Source organism: Mus musculus, chromosome 1, assembly GCF_000001635.26.
Source record: "Mus musculus strain C57BL/6J chromosome 1, GRCm38.p6 C57BL/6J".
Classification (NCBI taxonomy): domain Eukaryota; kingdom Metazoa; phylum Chordata; class Mammalia; order Rodentia; family Muridae; genus Mus; species Mus musculus.
The window spans coordinates 191893654-191914581 of record NC_000067.6 but is presented as its reverse complement, the minus strand read 5'-3'; the positions used below and the strand labels follow the sequence as shown (position 1 = coordinate 191914581).

Here is a 20928-nt window from a genome sequence, read left to right as displayed (position 1 = left end):
GGCCACAGCAACTCTCAGGTAGCAGTGACTGTGGCTACATATCCTGAGGTCAGCGATGTCCTAGGATGTTAGACAGTGTGCACTGAATCAAGCAACTGGAGACGCAAGTGAGCGTGGAGGTGTCAGGGAACCACTGTGGATGGATGTTGCCGGCTTGCTTTCCAAATTTATCATGCCCAGTCTTTTCTCTACTTTATCTACTCAAAAACTGAGTTTTCGGGGATGGAGATGTCATGGTAGTTGAGCGCACTTCCTGTTTTGAGAGGACCAGAGTTTGGTTCTTAGCCCCCACATAAGGCAGTGCCCCGGCTCCATGGGCCTTCGGCCTTCTTCTGGCCCCCATGGGCCATGTGGCATACTCATACATACATGTGAATTTTTAATTAAAAAAATATATAGCCAGGCAGGCAGTGATGGCACATGCCTTTAATCCCAGCACTTGGGAGGCAGGGGCAGGTGGATTTCTGAGTTCGAGGCTAGCCTGGTCTACAGAGTATTTTGTATTTTGTATTTGAAAATACAAAAACAAAAACCAAAAACAACCCAAGAACACTTGCTCTTCTAAAGACCCCCAGGTTCGAGTCCCAGCACCCACACAGCAGCTAACAAACATCTATAAATTCCAGTTCCAGAGGGTACAGTTCCCTTTTCTGACTGGAGGTACCCAGACATACATGCAAGGAAAATACTCTGACTCACTGGCATGGCATGGAGAGACTGTTGTCATCTCCATCTTTCAACTCCAACTCTTTATCCTAACCTGTAATCCTTGGCTTCTCCATCCTCTCCACCTTCTCTAGTCATGCCTCCCTGTCCAGGAGTATCTACTGTACTTGCCGGTTCCCCGAGCACTCACCTTCCATTTATTGTGTATTGGTATTTAAACTGTTGTCTCCCAGCCAGAAACTCAAGTTCTCGAAACTTTTCATCCAATTATCTATGCTACCCTGAAATAGACTCGCACTGAGGTGCCACCTTCTGCATTAGTTTTAGATGTCATATAGATATAATTATTATTCATAACTTTGCTTAAAACTACAGAATAAAGCCGGGTGTGGTGGCACACGCCTTTAATCCAGGCACTTGGGGGGGGGGGAGGAATACAGAATATAAATCACCAATAGGAGCAGGTTAAAATTAATGACATCCCATAAATTTATGCTCAAAACAAAGCATTTTCAGTCTACTGGCCCCACAGTGAGTGAACCTTTCTGTTCCTATGATAGACTTTGAACATTCATCTTCCACACCCTTGTCCTCTGAAGGCTAGAAAAGTCCATTTCTTTTACCCACTGCAGTATAAGAGGGGAGGGCCACATGCACAAACAAAATAGAAATTAGAATTAGTTTATTTTTCTACTTAACTTTTAATAAATGAGAAGAAACACAGTAGTCTTGTCTCATATAGAACATTTATAGTACATAACAATCCATAAAGCCTCATGGTGAGGTAGGAACAGCTTTGGAAATAACACACAGTCATAAAACACACACAAGTTAGGGAAAAGGTTGCCGCACTCGAGTTCAAGATGAGCCCCATCAACTATGCCTGTGGCCCAGAGCACAGGCGGCAGTAGACAGGACCAACTCGAGAGCGTCTCAGAGAATCAGACACACTGACACCCCATTGTGCTGTTTCAAGGCAGACCCATATCATGGCCATTTGTGTCTTTTTATATAACCACATATCAATTCTATGTTACATTCTCCTCAGCATCTTTTTTTGCCTGACACTGAACCTTAACATTTTTGGTTTAAAAGTTTAAATTGATTAATATACAAAAGGCTCTTGTGCCAGTGAAAATGACTGCTAAATATTCCAGAGCTTGTTAGTAAAACAAAACAAGATCAGCATATACATACACATATGTATATATGCAGCACTGTATCAAAATAGTGTGATTACAGTCCCATTTTCCAGGTCGTGAAGCACTAGGGCAGTTTCGATTTCGAAGACAACAAAAGCCTTCTCCACTTTCCCAAGACCTCTTAACACTGTTAACCACTTAACTGAAATGCAGTACTAAAATAAACATTTCCTATTGCCAATCCGCTCTCCAGATTTGTGTAGGACTACCTTAAGACAGCAGGTTAATGACATTTTTTTGTTCAAATGGTATCTGCTTGTAAAACAGTAAAAACACTCAAAAACAGTTTACCTACCAAATACTTCACATTAGGTTTTCTTTTCCCTCAAAATTTTCAGGAACTCAAAATAACAGATGCTGACAAGACACACACATACAAACAGCCTCCCGAGACCCTCCAAGGTAAACTTGATGGAAACCCTCCCTGCTCAAATTATGCCTCTTAGGATAAAGGTACCCAGCATTTTGTTTTGGGTGTGAAAATACAGTAAAATGTTCCAGAATTGTTTTTCATGTTCTGGCTTGTCCATCTACAATGTAGATAATCCACCCCCAACCCCCCAGAAAAGAATTACTCCCACAAGGTAAAAGCTGACCATGGGAAAGCAAGTCCATTGTTCCAAGGCTGCACATGGCTTGGAAGGATCCTGTTTGAGTGTATGCTTCCTCACTCAGCTCCACACTGACCTGGCTCAAGTGAGAAGGAACCAGGGAAGCCTCCCCCTACCCCAACCCCCACCCCAACCCCCCTGCAGCCCTGACTTGGGAGAGGAAGCACATTTAAACAATGGGATAGTCCCCAAGAGGCCAAGGTAGCTCCTCATTTTCTTTCAAGAAATATGCTATTTTTGGAAAAGACACTCAAATCCCACAACATTTAAATATAAAAACATCTTTTCTTCTTAAAGATAATGCTAATATAGCTAAAAAATGGGTTAGAAAGTGCATTGTAAAGAAATAAATAATTCTCTAAAACCTCAAGGTGAGTTGGCGCCCATGGACTTTGCTGTAACAAACACCTTTGAAAAAAAAAAAAAAAGCCTACGGTACCACTTTTATACATAGAACCCACTTAACCCAGGCCACCACCACCTTAAAGCACTTCTGAAAATCAGACTGACACAGCCCTCCTCCCCATGACATAAACCTGCCCAGAGGTTCTGAAGGCCACCTCCTGGATGGCCTCCTGTACCCCTGTGGAAACACTGAACCCTTCTGCACAGTACCATCCGAGACAACTGGAGCTCCCGCTCACACCACTCACAGAGCTCTCAATTTCATGTTTTTTTTAAAAAACAAATGTTTTGTTAAAGTCAAAGTAACCACCTGCCAAGGGGTCAGATCACATATTAGTCAAGTATTATGTAGGTTGAAGGTTGGCCCAGTGTAGTAAATGTGAGCTTACAAACTATGTTCCAAAAATTACATTTCTTATCAGAAAACCCAGCTGTTCTTATGTAGGCCCATTGCCAGCAACAGGCTTATTACACTAGGGGAGCGACCATTCCTTAAAGTAACTGTCATACTCTAACACTTCCATTTTCAGATTATTAAGCAATGAATTATTTCAAATCCCAAAAGTTAACTTTCCCAAAAGTAGTCAGCTATAAAAGTTATTGAAGTAGTCAGAATACTTTGTTCCTAGAAAAATAGAGCTATACATAACTGATATTAATAATCACTCTTTTGAAGACAAAAATCTACATTTCCTTCACAAAGCATTAACCTTTCTGGAAAAAATAACTTAAAAATCTTCAAATGTCTGCGTTGGATTTGAAATCTGTGGCAATGGAGCAGCCGTGAATGACTTCCTGGGTGCAAAGTGCAGAGTCCTGCAGAGAAAGCACTTTGCAAGCCAGCATGCCAAGGCACGGTGGCTAAAGATCCAAGCCTTCCTCTTACTGGTTTTGCTTTCTAAAGTAATATCCAAATTGCATGAGCCATGTGATTTCATTTTTAAGTCACTGGCTCTTGGCTAAGCACACACTGTGTTGGCTGCCCATGAAGAAATGTATTCATTCCATCTGATGGGTCACTATGGAAGTTTCTTTAAGACATAATTTAAGATTAATAGTTTGCAGTTAAGGAGCCAAGACAAGCCTGCATTCTCAAAAAATACTCATGCATTTAGAACCATTTAACTCAATGTTGCTAATACCAGTCTTTGAAAGAAAGCAACACTGGCAAACATGTTTAGACTGACTTTGGTAGAATAAAGCCATTAGAGATTTTCAAGATACTTTAGAGCTATAATCAGCATTATTACTGTGAAGTAACGGACGTAGCTGTAGCTTGCCTTCCTCCCTGCTCTTAGCCCCTATATGCTCCACGATGTGTAACTACAACTCATCTTGTGAATTATCTCAGAGTTTACTAGACTATTCCTCAGCAGCAGAGAAAACAAAGTAGTAACTAAACTGACTTTCTGCTAAGAGTCATGACTCTGGAAATATGCTGCCATTATGGTCTGTTTATGATCTCAAAGGGCAAGCAACCATCCCCTCAAACATCAAAGGAGACAAACTTGATGATTTTAAAGGCCTAGCAATTATAATCCTAACAGATAAGATATAGCAATGGGGGGGGGGGGGGAAGAAAAGCAGAGAAATTCCAGTAACAATTTTATTTATCCCCCTAATTTTTATCATGGGAAAACCAGGAATCAAATTTCATTATGTCATATAAGATTTATACTTACTTTAAACAAAAATGTAACATAGTGTTAAAACTGGCTTTCAAACGTGTTCCAGCATAGCTGCACTATGCACTAAGAATCACAAGGCTGCAATGTAGCACTCTCTATTAGGCAGTTCCATTATGTTCTTACAAAAATAGAATTAAACTGTGCGACCAGACAAGGACTTCAATTACACTACTTGGCAAACTTAGTATTTCAATGGAGTCTATTTTCTCTTGCAGTTTAAAAGCAAAAGTCAAATATCACATCTTTTTCAAGACTCACAAAGATGATTCGGGCTGTTTGTTTGGCACGTTTTTAATCTCTATCACCACAGCAGGGAGACTGCCTTCAGCTTTAGTCCTCCTGGCCTTCTTCTCTAGATTCTCACTGAGTTCTAAACAAGAAATGCTAACTGTTGGCGCCTTCTCTGCATCCTTCCCAGAATGCACCTGTGGCCGTGTCCCGCAGCACTGCTTCAGGGCACACTGAGTTCTGCAGGCGAGCTCACACGGGAGCACACTTGACTTAGAGCCGACGCTAGCGAATTCAGGCTGGATGGTGGTAGCGTGGATTCCATGATTATGAAAGACATCTTTAATGGTCTTGGCCACCTGCATGTAGGAAGCGGGGTCCTCACATTTTATGTGGGCAGTGGCGATGATCCTGCTTCCCGCCAGCTGCCAGACATGTAGCTCATGGACTTCCTCAACGCCGTCAACGTCTCGAAGCTCTTTCACCAAGTGTTTGATATCGATTTGCTTAGGGACAGTTTGTAGAAGAATGAGAGCAGACTCCTTGAGCAATGGGTAAGTCGTGTACAGAAGTATACAAACCATTATAATACAAAGGGTTGGGTCTAGGTAGAGCACCCAGCATGGGCCAGCGTCACGCATCGGGGCCTGGGTGCTGTTAATTATCTCTACAGACGATTTGCAGGGATCAGGAAAACACGGGTTCGTACAAAAGTCGTCTTCAGTACAACCCTTCCAGTTAAAGTAAAAGACCAAGGCATTCACGACCACGATCACGGAGCCCAAGGCATCTCCAAGGACGTGCAGAAACACTCCTCGCATATTCAGCTGCCCAGCCCTGTTGTCTTCCGCTTCCAGATTGTCAGACTCCTGGATGAGATTCCCATTTACTTGTACATCCACTGGGTCATCACTTCTCAATTTTTCTGGCTCTACAACAAAACAATACAATTTTCACTAAGCACATTTAAAGTGTCCACAGAAACATCTTGTCTGGCAGTGAGTGAGTTTAAACTTGTTTCATAAAGCTGTGACAATGACAGTGTGCTGAGAGCAACCCACAGTGAGCTAGCCCTGGGTCCCGCCAGTACCCAACAGCGGAGAGTCCACTGTGTCACTGGGCTACTGCTCCTTGTTCCTTCCCACCTCTCACCTGCCCTCACTGCTGGGATGGGGTCGTGTAAACACTGCGTCACCTCTCTGAAACATACAAGAGAAACAAAACTCTAGGCAATCAGTAAGCATCACTGAAGGGATGTCCTCTGACAGGAACAAACCTGATGTGAGGGTCTCTGTCAGTGGCACTAGACAGACTGAGAAAAGCAGCTCTAACGTAAAATCATCGTCAAGAACATAAAACATAGCGTCTTTGTAGAAGGGTTCACAAACTGACAAATCAACAACCTGGGTCTATTGCTGGGGGTGCAGGCCTTGACCCCAGAGAGACATGCAGGAGGTAATCTGTGAGTTTGAGGCCGGCCTGTCCTACAGAGTGAGTTCCAGGACAGCCAGGGCTATCCTGAGAAACCCGTCTAGAGGAACCAAAAACAAACCAACAAAACAACCTGAAGCTATCAACAAAGTTGGAAGTCAACAATCACTAAGTAACCTGAAAGTTCCCGTCAGAGGGCACACCTGAGGAGCTTCTCTTTCTCCTTTCCCACGCACCACCTGAACTTCCAAACATGTTCCTATGCATTGGAGAAGGTAAGCTGCCTCCGTAAGTAACCTAACCAGATACAAGTGGCAAGAAAAACTGGAAGATACACACAATGTTAACATCGAGGGTGGTAGGTTCTTTCTCATTTCTTTTCAACACTTACCTTCCAAATTACCATCAAGCACACGTGCTCAAGATGAAAAACGCTCGTTAAAACCACGAGAGTAATACATCACCACTGGGTCGAGCACCATTATGCCAACCCGAGGAGGTGAGGGTGCAACGTGCCTTGGCAGGTCCCTAAACAGTGATTTTCCGGATTAGGTGGTCGGTTCAGGGAAACACACACTCCCGTTCACAAAGGCCGCCTTTAACCAGGGCCCACACACCCCCAGCACATCATTATCAAACTTGTTCAGTGGGCACGAAACCACCGCGCACCTGGGCGCGGGGCGTGGCACCCACCGCGGTCGCCAGGGGGCGCCTGTCCCGAACACTGTGGCGCTCACCTGCCTGGTCCGCCTTCAGCCCGTTGGAATTGCTGGTGTTGGCCACCAGCGTGTTGGTCTCCTCCTGGTCCGGCGCCCGGCCCGGCGGCGCGCCCGCCTCGACCCCCGCGCGGCCCGCCTTGCGCGCGCCCTTGGCGAGGTGGCCGTGGCCGTGGCCGTGCGAGTGGCCGTGGCCCGCGCCCTGGCCCTCGCCGCTGTGATGGTGGAACAGACAGAGCCCCAGCACGTTGACCAGCAGCCCCGCCACGCCGACGCTCAGCACCACGAGCGGCTGCTGCATCTCATGCGGCTCGATGAAGCGCTCGACGGCTTCCAGCAGGATGGCGAAGCACAGCCCCGTGAGGAAGATGGCGTTCACCAGTGCGCCCATCACCTCAGCGCGGATCCAGCCGAACGTGTTCTTCTGCGTGGCGTGAGTCCTCCGGGCGAAGCGCTCGGCCACCAGCGCCACTACGAGCGCCAGCACGTCCGACAGCATGTGGAAGGAGTCGGACAGCATGGCGAGCGACGCGGTCACCCGGCTCACCACCACCTCCAGCACCATGAACATGAAGGTCAGCAGCAGCATGCACAGCAGCCGGCCGCGGTTGCGGCCCCAGCAGCCCATGGCGGCGGCCTGAGGCTCGGCGCTGACGCGGGAACGGGAGCGGCGCTGTGGGGAAACCGCCGGCCGCGCAGCTACTCAAGCGCCGGCGCTCGGCTGGGCTGGCGAGGCGGAGGGCGCGGCGGGCCACTGCGTGCCGAGGGGCTGCCGAGCATCGGACCGAAGCGCTCGGGAGACGGCGTCCGCGGCGACTGCGCTCGGCCCGGAGGCGTCCGCCGTCTTCGCCCCCCCTCCTTTGCAGACGGTTTACAAAAAAACTTTGCTTTGCACTCGGAACCCCCGTTTTCACACGGACCCGAGCGTGACAAGGCCCCGGTGCCCCGCCCCCCAGGCCCGGCTCGCCTCCCCATTGGCCAGAGCTGCCTCACGACAGCCCCGGCGTCCCGCCCTTCCTCGGCCTCTATTGGCTAGCGCGGCGGAGGGGCGGGAGGGGGCGGGGCGCGGCCGCGGGAGCTGGGGGCGGGGCCTGTGCACTGGGGAGCCGGGCGTGGGCCGGGGGCCGCGGCCGGGTGCAGCGGCGGGCGGTACGGGGGAGGGTGGGCGCGGGCCGCGTGCAGCGGTGGGCAGGCGGCAGGGCGGTGGCGCCGAGCCCTGGGGCGCAGTGAGCAGTTGCCGCTTCCCGCGGTGCGGGTTCCGGGCCGCGGTTCCCCTTTGCCGGCCCGGCCGCCCCAGACTTTGATCCTGGGAGCTGGGTGCACGTGGGGGCGGCTGGGTGACAGGTCGGCGCCCAGGAGGGGCGGGGAGTGTGGGCTGTGCGGACGGCGGCGGGGGCGCGGCCGCGGCCGAGTGAGGAGCTGAGTTAGGAACTGGTTGCTAGCAGCACAACCTTAGCCTCAGGAACACTTTCCATCCAGGGGTCACCCGCACGGCCACCCCCCACCCCTCCCCAGGGCAACCGTGTGAAGTCAGCTTGTCGCTGACACTCTTAAAGTGTGGAGTGCTGACTTGGGGCGGGAGCCTGCTGCGTGACTTGGGCAAGTCACCTAATCTCGCTACACCTGTTTCTTCATCAATACAGGGAAGGGTTGGGCAAGTGGAACTCTTCTGCTTCCTTCTAGCTAAAATTCCAAGGCTCTGTGATTTCACACTATTTATAGGTTTTTAAACCTCCGAACCCTTGTGTGGGCTGTTTGGAGGGGGAGGGGCGACCAGAATACAAAAGAAGATGGTGGGGAGGCACGAGGAACCAAACACCCTTGCTGAGTTGGCTAAAACTCTATGGAGTTCGTCCTCCAAGCGAGAACAGTGGATGTGTGCACATCTATGTGGGTAAAGCCCCCCACACCCCAATGGAGGCTATAATCATCAGAGAGGCCTCTGTTGAGTCGCCAAACCTGCCTTTCGAAGGACCCTCTGGGTACCAGCTATTGCATTGAGATATTCATGGCCCACTGTGTTCTTTTGCATGAAAAAAATTTCCTTTTGGCTTTTCTGAACAGTTTCTGTGAGTAAACCCTGGCTGTGCTGGAACTCCCTCTTTAGACCAGGCTGTCCTTGAACTCAGAGATACAGCTGCTTCTGCCTTCTGAGTGCTGGGATTAAGGTGTTCGCCACCACCGCTCAGCGGAAAATCCTATTCCAAGATTGCCTCTCACTTTGTACACCTTGTTCTCATCCCAGCACCCAGACTGGAAAGCTAGGCGGGTAAGAGAATAAATAGAACCTGGTGACGGACTGGGTATTGGGCGGCAAGAGAGCTAAAGGGGAGGATTAACAGGTATGTTTCGAAGCCGGTGAGGGAAATCCTGCCTTAAGTGGCATTTCTTGGGAAATGGGAAAACAGTGAAATCCACTTTGAGATGCTGAATTTGAATAAGCATGATAGCAGGGCTTAGATTGGACTCTGGAACTCCAGTAGTCACCCCATGCGCACAAAGTGGGAAGCACAGCTTCAAACTTTCTCCCAGCCTGCCTATATAGAAGTCTAAATTTGGAAGGCACTTAAAGTATCCTTAAGTCACTGGGCAGCTGGGGACCGTTTTGCCTCCTACAATGGCCCTTTATTGAGACAGATTCCTTTAAAACAGTGGTTCTCAACCTTCCTAATGCTACCCTTTCATTGCTACTTCACAATGATTTTGCTACTGTTACGAATCTGAATGTAAATATCTGTTTTCCAATGGTCTTAGGCAACCCCCATCTCCCCATGAAAGGGTCCTTTGACCCCCGAAGGGGTCGTGACTCACAGGTTGAGAACTACTGCTTTAAACACTAGGTAAATAATAAGGCAGGTTTCCCTTGCCAACTGGGTCTTGCCCCCACAGGGACTAAACAGACCAGCCTGGAAGATGTTTGAAGATGTTTCACCATAAAAACCATTTCTGCTTCCGACAGCAGCCACAGCTGAGGAGGCTGTCTCACATTCAAGCTGTCTCCCAAAAGGCTGCTTTATTCCCTCATCGCCTGGTAGAGGGTGGGGCAGCACAGCCCCAAAGTGTAGAGAAGTCACAATGGCCAGCCAACTCAACTTGCCTGATAATTTTCACATCCACGTTGATTAAATCTAGCACACTTTACTTTTAGGTACTGTACACTCCACCCTCTGAACTTGACACTCCTGGGGGGAACTCCTGGTAGAATCTTGGAGGATTGTGAAAGCCCCAGACCTGAACAGATATTGTCAAAAATCAGTGTAGCTGGGTGTGGTAGTGCTTGCTTTTAATCCCAAAGGCAGGAGAATCTCTTGTGAGTTAGAGGTCAGCCTGATCTACACAGTTTCAGGACTGCCAGGGCACATAGACTCTACTTTAAAAAAAAAAAAAAAAAAAAGTAAGACCAAGAAGATGGCTCGGCTGCTAAAGGTGCTGCACAGAGCTGGTGGCCTGAGTTTTCCGCATGGCGGAATGAGAGAGCTGACTCAAGTTGTCCTCTGACTTACACAATGCTTTTTGGTTTTTTGTTTGTTTGTTTTGTTTTAAGTTTTAAAAATCATTGTATAAAGTTGGGCCTTGCCTGCTAAGACCCAAAAACAAAACACCACAGACCATGTGAGCATGAGAGTGCATTTGACGTCAGCTGACCGTAAGTCATGTCCAGTGTTCAATCTCAAGGGAAAACACGGGGCAATGGGCTTGTTTATGCTCTTGTGTCTTTTGAAAAACACTTGAGTAGTTTCTACCTATAAACCAAAATCTCCAGCAATACCGGGAGTGCCAAGGTTTGATATTTGTTTAGCTGCCCCTAGAGGAATAAGCAACAGAACAAAGAATAACTAGGAACCATGCAGCACTAAAACTCAGGAACAGCACAAAAGGTCTCTGTGGTCCAAGGGAAGCTGGTAAGGACCCCTGGAGCAGGAAGTCCAACCATGTGCAGAGACCTGCCCAGCCACAGCTGGGAGGGTCTAGTGTTTATCTTCCTTGGTGGAACTGAAGGTTCTCTGGTGAGGCTAACAATAGAGAAAATTTTGTTTTGTTTTTTTCAGGAATAATGAAAATGGGGCCCAAGTTCTGCAGTCATGGCAGGAAGGTAAGGCAGCAGCACCCATATAGCAAGGCTTACGAGGAGCGTTTAGGAGCTCAGGCGTATTGGCCTGACTACTCTGGAGGCTGAGGCAGGAGAGAGTTCTAGGTCTGCATGAACCACAGAGTGAGTTTGAGGCTGGCCTGAATGACTTGAGAAGAAACAGTGAGGAGAGAAGGTTGGATGTGGCTTGACGGTGCACTGCTCATCTACTGCCATTAGGCTGTGGTCCCCAGCACCACAAAAACAAGCACCTATGGATTTGGGGTTACATTTATCTGTAGGCACACATGAATGTAGGGGTCCAAGGACAACTCCGATGATTTGGTTCTCTCCTTTTACCATAGGACTCCAGGGACTGAACTTGGGTTGTCAGTCTTGGTGGCAGACTTCTTTACCTGCTGAGCCAGCTTCATCACCTTGTGCTTTAGGTACTGTGCTACTTAACAACAGAGGCAGAGACAGGTGAAGGCTCAGGTATCTTAAAGATGGAATGCTCACATTTCTTTGGTCATGGTTTTTGTCTTTTGTTGTTCTTTATGGTTTTTTGTTTTGTTTTTGGTTTTTGTTTTGTTTTTTGAGACAGGGTTTCTCTGTATAGCCCTGGCTGTCCTGGAACTCACTTTGTAGACCATGCTGGCCTCGAGCTCAGAAATCCACCTGCCTCTGCCTTCCGAGCACTGGGATTAAAGATGTGTACCACCCCTGCCCGGCTAGCCTTGTATTCTTGATCCTCCTGCTGCAGCCTCCCAAGTACTGAGATTACAGACATGAGCCATCACATCTGTCTTCCGTAGTCTTTTTATTCTTCAGGTCTAGAGGTCACAAAGCACAGAGGACATGTTTTCAAGAGAATTTTTGTCAGGTATGGTGGTTCAAGGCCAGCCCTGGACTTACCATATCCTCTTCTCAAAAATTTAAAATGAAATAATCAAAGCATTATTTTAGGGGAATGTAGCTCAGAGTTCTTGTGTGGCACACATGGGTTCAATCTGCAGAATAGCATAAATTTAGCTCGGTGGCACATGCCTGTAATCCCAGAGACCAAAGGGTCAGAAGTGCAGTGTCATCTGTAGCTACATCTCATGTGTGAGACCATCCTGGGCCCTTAAAAATAAAAAAGGAAAAAAAGAAAAGTTCTTGTGTGTCCGAACAAGCTAGTAGACATCCCCGAGTCTCCTTACCATATCTTTTGGGTGAGGGATGCTTGACTTTGGGACCGGGGAGCTCAGGATGGACTTTTGGGCCTCCTGTATACTAGGAAAGTGCTATACCACTGAGCTACAATGTAGTGAGATAGACTTATCATGTTGTCCAGGCAGCTGTGAACCTTCCACCTCAGCCTAAGTAGCTGGGAATTTAGACCTGGCACCTGGCCTGGCAAGGTGGCTTCATTATTGGGGACAAGGAGACAAAGTGACCTGGTTAACACTCTTGGGTGGGGCCTTTTGAGTCACTTCTCCTTGGAGTGTGTGAATCCAGGGCTGAGTTTTCAATTGATTTCAGAAACTAAACCAACCCACCCCCTCCCCTCCCCATTTCTCATTCAATAAACTGAAACTGTCTCAGGACTGAGGACAGTTGATCAGCCAGCCAGCTCCTCAGCTAATGCTCTTGGCTACAGTATTTGCTCCTGGACCACAGCCTCCTGATTCTCTTCTGGTGGAAGGCTACTTGAAAGGACAGGGGCGTGGGGAAGAGGGTCCTGGGGGAGTGGAGCGAGACTTCTGTGGAGGGCAGCCTTCCCAGACTCTCTTCTAGGTCATAAAAGTCCCCTGCAGTCCCCGCCCAATGCTGCCTTCCTGTTCCCAAGCTGTAGCTGCCGCAGTGATCCCAGGAATGGTGGCACAACCTTCAACCTTAGCTCTCAGGAGGCTGAGGCAGTAGGTCTCTGTAAGTTCGAAGCCAGCGGGATCTACACAGAGAGCTCCAAGTCAGCCAAGGCTACACATAGAAACATTGTTCCAAACAAAAAACAAACTCCAGGTATGGACACCAAAAAAGTATCCTCCACCCAGAGGACACCCAGATTGACACTCAGGATCAATGGCCGAGCTGTCCTCTCCATCTTTGGGACCAGCCTTTCCTACTGCCACAAATCCAGCCTGTGCACACTCTGTCCCTTCTCCTGGGATGCTCTTCCACCCCTGTCCCCAGTGAATCTCAGACATCCTTGGTTGTCAGCTAAAGATGCCTTACTGGGCTGACCCCTGATCCTCTGACCAGGCCATCCCTGGAGGACAGTGCTTCGTGTCTTGCTCTCTCGTCTGTGCTTAGCAAAGACACACTGTTTGATGCTAAGCTGAAGACTTGGGATGGGTGTAGCTTGACACTACATACATAATGCTCAGCTCAGCATGGCATGACCGGGTACGACCAAGCCGTGTGCCAGTCATGCCAGCAGTTATCGATGTGCAGACAGGAGGGCCAGAAGTTCAAAGTTATCCTTGGCTTTATAGTTCAAGGCTAGCCTGGCCTACATGAGACCATGTCTCAAACCAACCAACCAACCAATCAAACAAGGATCAGGAGCTGTGCTAGGTGGGCGCTCTGCTGCCACACTCCAGCCCCACACTGCAGGCTTTCCACAGCTTCCTCTATAGTGCTGATTGATTGTTTTTTGATTCAGGACAAGGCTGTGAATTTGTGAGGCAGAATCTACAAGCAATGAATGAGTGGAGAGCCCATGCAGCTAAGAAATTTGTTCCATGCCCCACAGCTTGTGACTGTGGGACTCTGTGGACATGAAGCCTGGCTTGTAACTTCACACCTTCATTGGGGTAGCAAGCTGGTCTGAAGCTCAAGACCACATGAAGCCCTACAGAGTCTGCTTCTCCCTGCTTCCTGTTCCTCTACACCGCTGGCTCTGTGAGTCTTTCGTTAATTTGTAATTACTATAAGCACTAAGGGGAGGTGGCCTACTTGCTAGTGACACCTCTCTTTAACAGGTCACTCCAAGGTCTGATTCTCTAGTGACGCATTCCAAAATTGGGTCCTCTTTACATATAGTTCTGTGGGGTGAATTAGTGCCATGTTCTGCCTGCTGCTTTGGTCAGTGTAACCACTACCTGTGGTTTCTTTGACAACCTGGATGTCTTCCAAAGAACTTGATGAAAATGCTGTCATTTCCACCTTTAGCATACACCAGAGTCACTTGGGAACTTGCTAGGATGCAGGTTCAGGTCCTGAAGGCCTACAGTGGGGCCTGGGAGCCTGCGTTTCCAGCTCGTGGTGTCTGTAATCAGCTGCATTTTGTGTCTCTAGAGTGTAAGCTCACAGCAGCATTTTACTCTGAAATGCTACCTTGTAGCCCAGGCTACCTTGTAGTCAAGTGATTCTCTTGCCTCTGTTTCCCAAGGAGCTGAGCTACATGTCTGTGCTACTCTGCTCTGCTCATGAGCTTCCTGCCAATCCCCAAAGGGAGATATTGTATGGTGTTAACTTATTCCCAGGGGGAAATGCCCTTAACTTTAAACTTTGCTTCCTTGTGCTTACTTCATACTCATCAGCTGTGTTTTAAGATGAGCAGGTATTGCTTTTATATTCAAATGTTAAACAAATACACACCTTACCCTTGTTAAGAAGGGACTCCTTAAAACTGGTGACATTCTAGGTGGCTTACATGTGCCAGAGAAAAGTTAGCACTTTGGGATTTTAAACATTTAGGGGGTTGGTGAGATGGCTCAGTGGTTAAAGGCACTTGCTACCAAAGCCCGACAACCTGAGTTCACTTAACCGAATCCACACACGCAGTGTCGCATGAACTGCCACTCCCAGATTTAAATAATTTCCTTTTGAGCCAAGGGCATCAGTAGTGTGAGAAAACAGATGCGAATTGAGAGTGACACTTCTCTCTGTCCGTCTAATTCTGAACAAAGTCCTGACCACTGCCGCTCTTTCTACAGACCACACCCTGCAGGCCCCTTGTCTTGTTAAGGTTTTATTGCTGTGAAGGGACAACATGACCAAGGCAAATCTTATAAAGGAAAACACTTAATTGGGGCTGACTCAGTTTCAGAGGTTCAGCCCATTGTCATCATGGCAAGAAGCATGACAGCATCCAGGAACCGAGAGCTCTATATCTTGACCCAGCAGCAGCCAGGAGAAGACTATAACACACTGGCCAGATTTGAACATATATATGAAGCCTCAACATATGTGAAGCCCAACCTCCACAGTGACACATTTCTTTGTAACAAGGGTATACCTCCTCCAAATAAGGCTACACCTCCTCATAATGCCACTTCCCATGGGCCAAGCATATTCAAACCATCTGTTGGCTTCAAGGTTTGTTCCATCATGAATGAGGTCAGAGGTGACCATCTCACAGCCTGCAGGGACACACTGGTTGGTCCATGAAGCATCATTGCCTCTGACATGCCCACCATCAAGACAAAGGTGACTCCCTAGGCAGTCATAAGGAATACTAGTGCCAGCCACACTGGAGGAAATGAGCCCATGTTGTCCCTCTCACTTGCCTCTTGGTGTGCCATGTAGAAAGACACAGAGCTACCCTTGGTGGGAGAGGGTCCACTCCATACATCAGGGTGACAGGAAAGACACACTTCTGAGACAAAGGGGGATGGACATTCATAGCAGTCTTGTGAGCCTTCCCTAGAAGGCCCCATTGTCCTCCAGTAATCTCCTTTGTACCTGGCCTCTCTCTACCATTTCCATACACCAATCTAGCAGTATCTAAGGATAACTCTTGTCAACAATAGACTACAAAGAAATGGGGATTCCCCCAAGAATCTCATGCCGAGAGAAGGAAAAAGTGTCCATCAAAAGAACGTGTCTCCTGGAAAGAGTCTTGCACACAGTTGTGACAACTTATCAGCCCACATCACAGGGCTGCGTGAAATCTCAAGGACAGCACAGTGGTAAGCAGGGTCCCACCTGGACTGGGACTGCAGATGCCCGGGCCTCCTATGTAAGTATTTGTTCTGTTTGTTTTCCGAGACAGAGTCTTTCTATGTTATCACTGGAGTACCGGCTGGCTCCTTAAGGCATGTGTCACTGCACGGTTTAGATTTTAGTTATCATTAGCAGATCATATTTTTTTCTTTGCTTGTTTCAATATTTTTTTTCTTTTTTAAAAAAGATTATATTTATTTTTTATTTTATACAGATGTGTTTTATCCAAATATGTGCCTGCATGCCAGAAGATACCATTACAGATGGTTGTGAGCCACCATGTGGTTGCTGGGAATTGAACTGAGGACCTCTGGAAGAGCAGACAGTGCTCTTAACTGCTGAGCCATCTCTCCAGCCCCCGGTATTATTTCTTTTTAACCTCATGTTTTATAAGTGTCTAGCATAGTACTTTGCATTTAAAAAATGAATGAAGCCTAGCATGGTAGCACACCCCTTTAATCCAGGCGCTCTTAAGAGGCAGAGGCAGTTGGAGCTCTGTGAGTGAGGCCAGCTAGGGCTACATAGTAAGTCCCTGCCTCAAAACAAACAAGCAAATGGAAATAATTGAATAACTGTATAGGTGAATGAGTGAATGAATTAATGAGTGATGAGAATCCTGTCCCTATCACCTGCACTGACCGCACATCCTTGCTGTAGCTTTTCCTAGCCACCCCTTTGGAATACTTGTGACTGGCATTTTGATCTGTTGCCCTGAGACACATTGCTTTCCTGAGCTTCTCTCCCCTTCCCAGAGTTTCTTGGGACAGGTGGGGGAAACCTTTTATCTTTGTGTGTCCACAGGGCCTAGCACCCAGTAGTGAATCAAATATACAATGGCAGTAATCATCCTGTTGACAGAAGCTGTTCACTAGTGTCTCCCAAGCCCCAGGCAGAGTGTGTCCTTGCTGCTGGGTCACCTGCCCTCCCATACTGCCTCAAAACCTGTTCCCAGTACACTTCAAATACAAGCTGCAAAATTGGGTTACACACACTATCCTTCTGATGGGTGGATGAGTAAGTTAAATAAGATTCCTCATTTCCCATTTGGGAAGCAGAGCCAGATGGATTCTCATTTGAGGCCAGTCTGAACAAGTTCAAGGACAGCCAAGGCTACACAGAGAAACTCTCCTTCCTGGCACACTGAAGTGTTGGTTTTCCTGGTGGCTCTGTATGGTTTCTGTTGCCAAGCAATCTCTGATAAGTTGTTGATATTTGCTGAAGTGCTAACCAGAAGGCCGCTAAGCCTTGAGCTTCTAGAGACAGTGATTGGAGACATGGCTCCATGCCAGGCATTCTCCCTGACCATCCAAGAATTCACTGTGTGACCACCACCCCGGAAGATGGTGTCAGGGTGATTGAAAGATAAAATGTCTTATCAGGACATACAGATGGCCCTGATTTATGATGGTCTGACTTGGGATTTTTCTCCTGACCATGCAGGCATTCAGTAGAAACTATACTCTGATTTTCTGACTTTGATATTTCCTCACACTCAAAATATGCAGCATTGTACTTTGAACTGGCCTTTAAGCCATGTTCCTCGGAGGGTCAGCAGCCAGCAGCCAGCAACCTCTCCTTGCCGGAGCAGAATCCTCAACAAAAGCCGCTTAAGGCAGGAAGCATCTGTTGTGGCGGCAGCTGGAGGGTGCGGTTCATCCTAGCAGGGAAGACCTGGCAGCAGGAGCTGGAGGCCTTGGGGCCAGGAAACCAAGAGCGTCTTCTCAGTGCTCAGCCTGCTGTCGTCCAGGGCGCCAGCCTGTGAGGTGGCATCGGCCCACCTTTACCAAGTCTTCTAGAAACTGTCTCTCAGGCATGCCTAGAAGTTCGTTTCCATGGTGATTCCAAACATGTTGAGATTCCAAACATGATGGTCAAGTCAGCCACCACAGATGTGTTAATTATATTTTACGATGTTTCCAATTTACGGTGAGTTTATTAAGGGTAGGTCAAAGACCCTCCGTATTCCGAAATTCAGAAGATTTGTACCCAGGTTTACCTGTTGTTGGGTTTTCTCCCATTGGCTTTGGCTTTTGTGCTTCCTCCTTTGTCCTTGAGATAGGCCCTTGCTGTGCAACCCCAGCTGTTCCAGAACTTGCTAAGTAGACCTGTCTGTCTTTGAATTTGCTGCAATCCTCTTGCCTCTGTCTCCTGAGAGCTAGGATTATATAGACACCGTGCTCACTGCGTCTTTGTCTCTTGAAGGATGTGAAGCAAGTCACGCAGGAAAGAACCAACTCTCCAAAGTTATCCTCTGATGTACATACATACGTAAACACACACACACACACACACAAACACACACACACACACACACACAAACACACACAAACACACACACATGTAAACACACACACACACACACACAAACACACACACACACACACATACACACACACACACACAAAACATAATCCAAAGCCAAACACCTTGATATGCATCTCAGAAAAATAGGGCTATTCTGATACATAGCCATAGTACATTTTTGCCTGCTTTATAAGTTAGGATGTCATTGTCTGTAAACCCAGTGGCTCTAACATCTTCTTAACACTGCCCCCTCCAAGGCGATTACCTGCCTCTCCCCTCATTTTGCTTAGAACATTCCCATAGCCCCCCTTTTTTGTTCTTTATAATGTTGACATATTCTTAAGAATATAGTTCTTCTCATGTTTTGGGGGGAGGCAAGCAGTAACATCATTAGCTTGAGGCTGGAGTGGGCTAAAAGCATGTTCCAGAAGCACCTTCCAGGCCCACATCAGCTACATAGTAAGAGCCTGTCTCAGGAAGCCAAGGTTGGAGTAGGGCTCAGCCGTGTTGCACTTGCCTCTCACACACAGGCCTCAGATTGATCCCCAACACCACAAGATCAAATAAAAGCCCATCTGCTCCGTCTGATGCTTTGTTCTCTCGGTTGGGATATTGCGGAAGTGGAGTCCTGTTCTGTTTCTGGGGGCATCTGACCTGGGAGCAAGTGACATCCACCTGTCCCTTCCCAGAAGCGCATCCTTTAATCTCTCTCTCCACCCATTCCACACTCGCCCAGCTCCTTTACCATATAATTATTTTCTTTCATTTGAACTGAGAAGCCGTCTCTGGGTAGGTACTGTTAAGACTACGAAAATGTATTATCCACCAACATTTCCTCTCACACTCGGTGTGGGAAATGAGCCCCACCCGGCTCCATCTTCACGTTCTTGCGCTGCCTGCCTCAGTGTTTGCCAGTGTCCTGGAAGCAGGAGCTCACCACACCCCCACTAGTTTATTTCTTGGTCTCAGTGGTTTACAGTTCATCTCTGCTTATTTGGGGCCTGTGGTTGCTGATTTCATGAATGTTTCTGGATTTTTGACTGAATGATGCAACTGAGGTGGCTGTGGTGATTCTGTCCACCCTAGCGTGGCCAGAGAACCCGCAACAACAGCTCGAAGGACTTCGGAAAGATGACATTGATTCTGGCTTTCCTGTTTGTAACCAATGGGTTGTGGGTAGGCTGTGCAAGCTTCAGTTTCCCCGACGGTGTCGGTGTGAGAATACTGGAGTTTACCATCCAGACTGAACAAGATAACGTTTGTGTTTCGGAGAATGACTGATACACCAGTACCTCACAGGTTCTGTTCCTAGTGTGATATGGTTCATGCATGAACCAGGTCATCTCTGCTGTTGTTGCAGCTCCCTATTGCTCACAGCCACCATTGAAAAGTACCCCCAAACTCACTCAGGTCTGCCCCTTTCCTACAGCTGGGTTAATCCAGAGATAACTAGCCTGGCTGCTTTTTTTCAGAGAGCATGGGTATGAAATAGAGAGGCAAATGGCTCACTCCTGGCTACCCAGGAGGGGTGCCTCATTTCTGGAAACACACCTAGTCCAGCGAGCGCATTCTCTGTCACCATCAAGGGCTGCTTACACCCCTCTCTTCTTTTCCTGGTGACGGGTGTTACTCTGAGGCGCTCACGCTCGCTCGCTCGCAGTGGGAGAACGTTCTCTGCGTGACTCATCCTCATTCCAGGATAACGTGCTCTACTTTCGTTCTCTGCCTCCCACTCAGTTTCACATCCCTCTTTGGAGCCTCCGGACCCTCTGTGCCCCATCTGCCTCCCACGCCCATCCCCGCCCTCTTCTGCTTTGGTCCTTGCTCCAGACTGCTGCACCATCCTCAGATTCTACTGCCTGCACTGGGAGGAGTCAGGTTTATGGCAGAGCATGTGTGTTGCTGAGAAGCCTCTCTGATTCACGTTGGATATAGCACGAAGGTGTACAAGGAGAAGTGTCTGTCTGTGTGTCCAGCATCCTGCAAAGGCCCAAGTACCGAAGCAAAGCAAAGAGCTCCAGGCACCCCAGTTTCATTTCATTTCCTCCAAAGCCCCTGGGAATTCTGAGCTCCCGGGGTTGCTGGTGAGCAGAATCAGACTGGGAAAAGCCATGCCAGGGGCTCAGCCTAGGGATGTGATCGTTGTGCCAAGATCTCCAGTTTCGTGTTTTGTTTCTTCTGAAACATGCTCTGACCTGTATAATTTGATGTTACTCACATCTAAATGCTAATAAAACAACTGAAATATTTGCAGATGAGGGATGTGATAATTCATTTCAAAATTATCCAGGGGGTAGAAGAGGGGGAAAGGGTGAGGGTGGGGGTCTGGGGACCAAGCCAGGTTAGTAAGACCCTGATATATGATGAAGCTTTTTCTAGGATCCAAATGATGGATGGTAATGCTTAGCTTGCTAGTTTAGATCCCTTTGTCTCAGACATTTTCCATTTCCTTTCTTATAGTTTGGTGGGTTTTGCTCTGCCCCTTCAGAATCTGACTTTGCTGGGAAGCTGGCCTAGGCCACATACTTCTTAACAAATAGCCTAGCTACTGCGTTAATCCACTAATTGCAGGATTCTGTGCCTTGTCTGCCTCCCATACCCACCCCCACCCCACTTTGCTTTGGCCTCCTTGTCCCAGACTGTTCACCATCCTCACTTAAGGTCTTCTCCGCCATT

The 20928-nt window shown here is 47.9% G+C and overlaps 1 protein-coding gene and 1 long non-coding RNA gene across 3 annotated transcripts; one reads left to right on the top strand and one right to left on the bottom strand.

The window, feature by feature from the left end:
• Positions 1-1333: 1333 nt before the first annotated feature.
• Slc30a1 (solute carrier family 30 (zinc transporter), member 1) lies at positions 1334-7885 on the bottom strand. Of its 2 annotated transcripts, XM_006497158.4 has the most exons (3): positions 6969-7885; positions 5953-5999; positions 1334-5731 (listed from the first exon to the last, which is right to left on the bottom strand). In XM_006497158.4, exons 1-2 carry the CDS (start codon positions 7573-7575, stop codon positions 5992-5994), a joined length of 615 nt encoding a protein of 204 aa, XP_006497221.1. In that variant the 5' UTR covers positions 7576-7885; the 3' UTR covers positions 1334-5731; positions 5953-5991. The 2 variants fall into 2 exon arrangements, with proteins under 2 accessions (XP_006497221.1, NP_033605.1); NM_009579.3 differs by lacking the exon at positions 5953-5999 and having other exon boundaries at positions 1335-5731; positions 6969-7801.
• On the top strand, positions 7055-20510 carry 1700034H15Rik (RIKEN cDNA 1700034H15 gene). The gene is made up of 5 exons (NR_030669.1): positions 7055-7522; positions 10997-11040; positions 13664-13902; positions 15756-16309; positions 17454-20510. It is a non-coding gene; the product is annotated as an RIKEN cDNA 1700034H15 gene (long non-coding RNA).
• Positions 20511-20928: the final 418 nt, after the last annotated feature.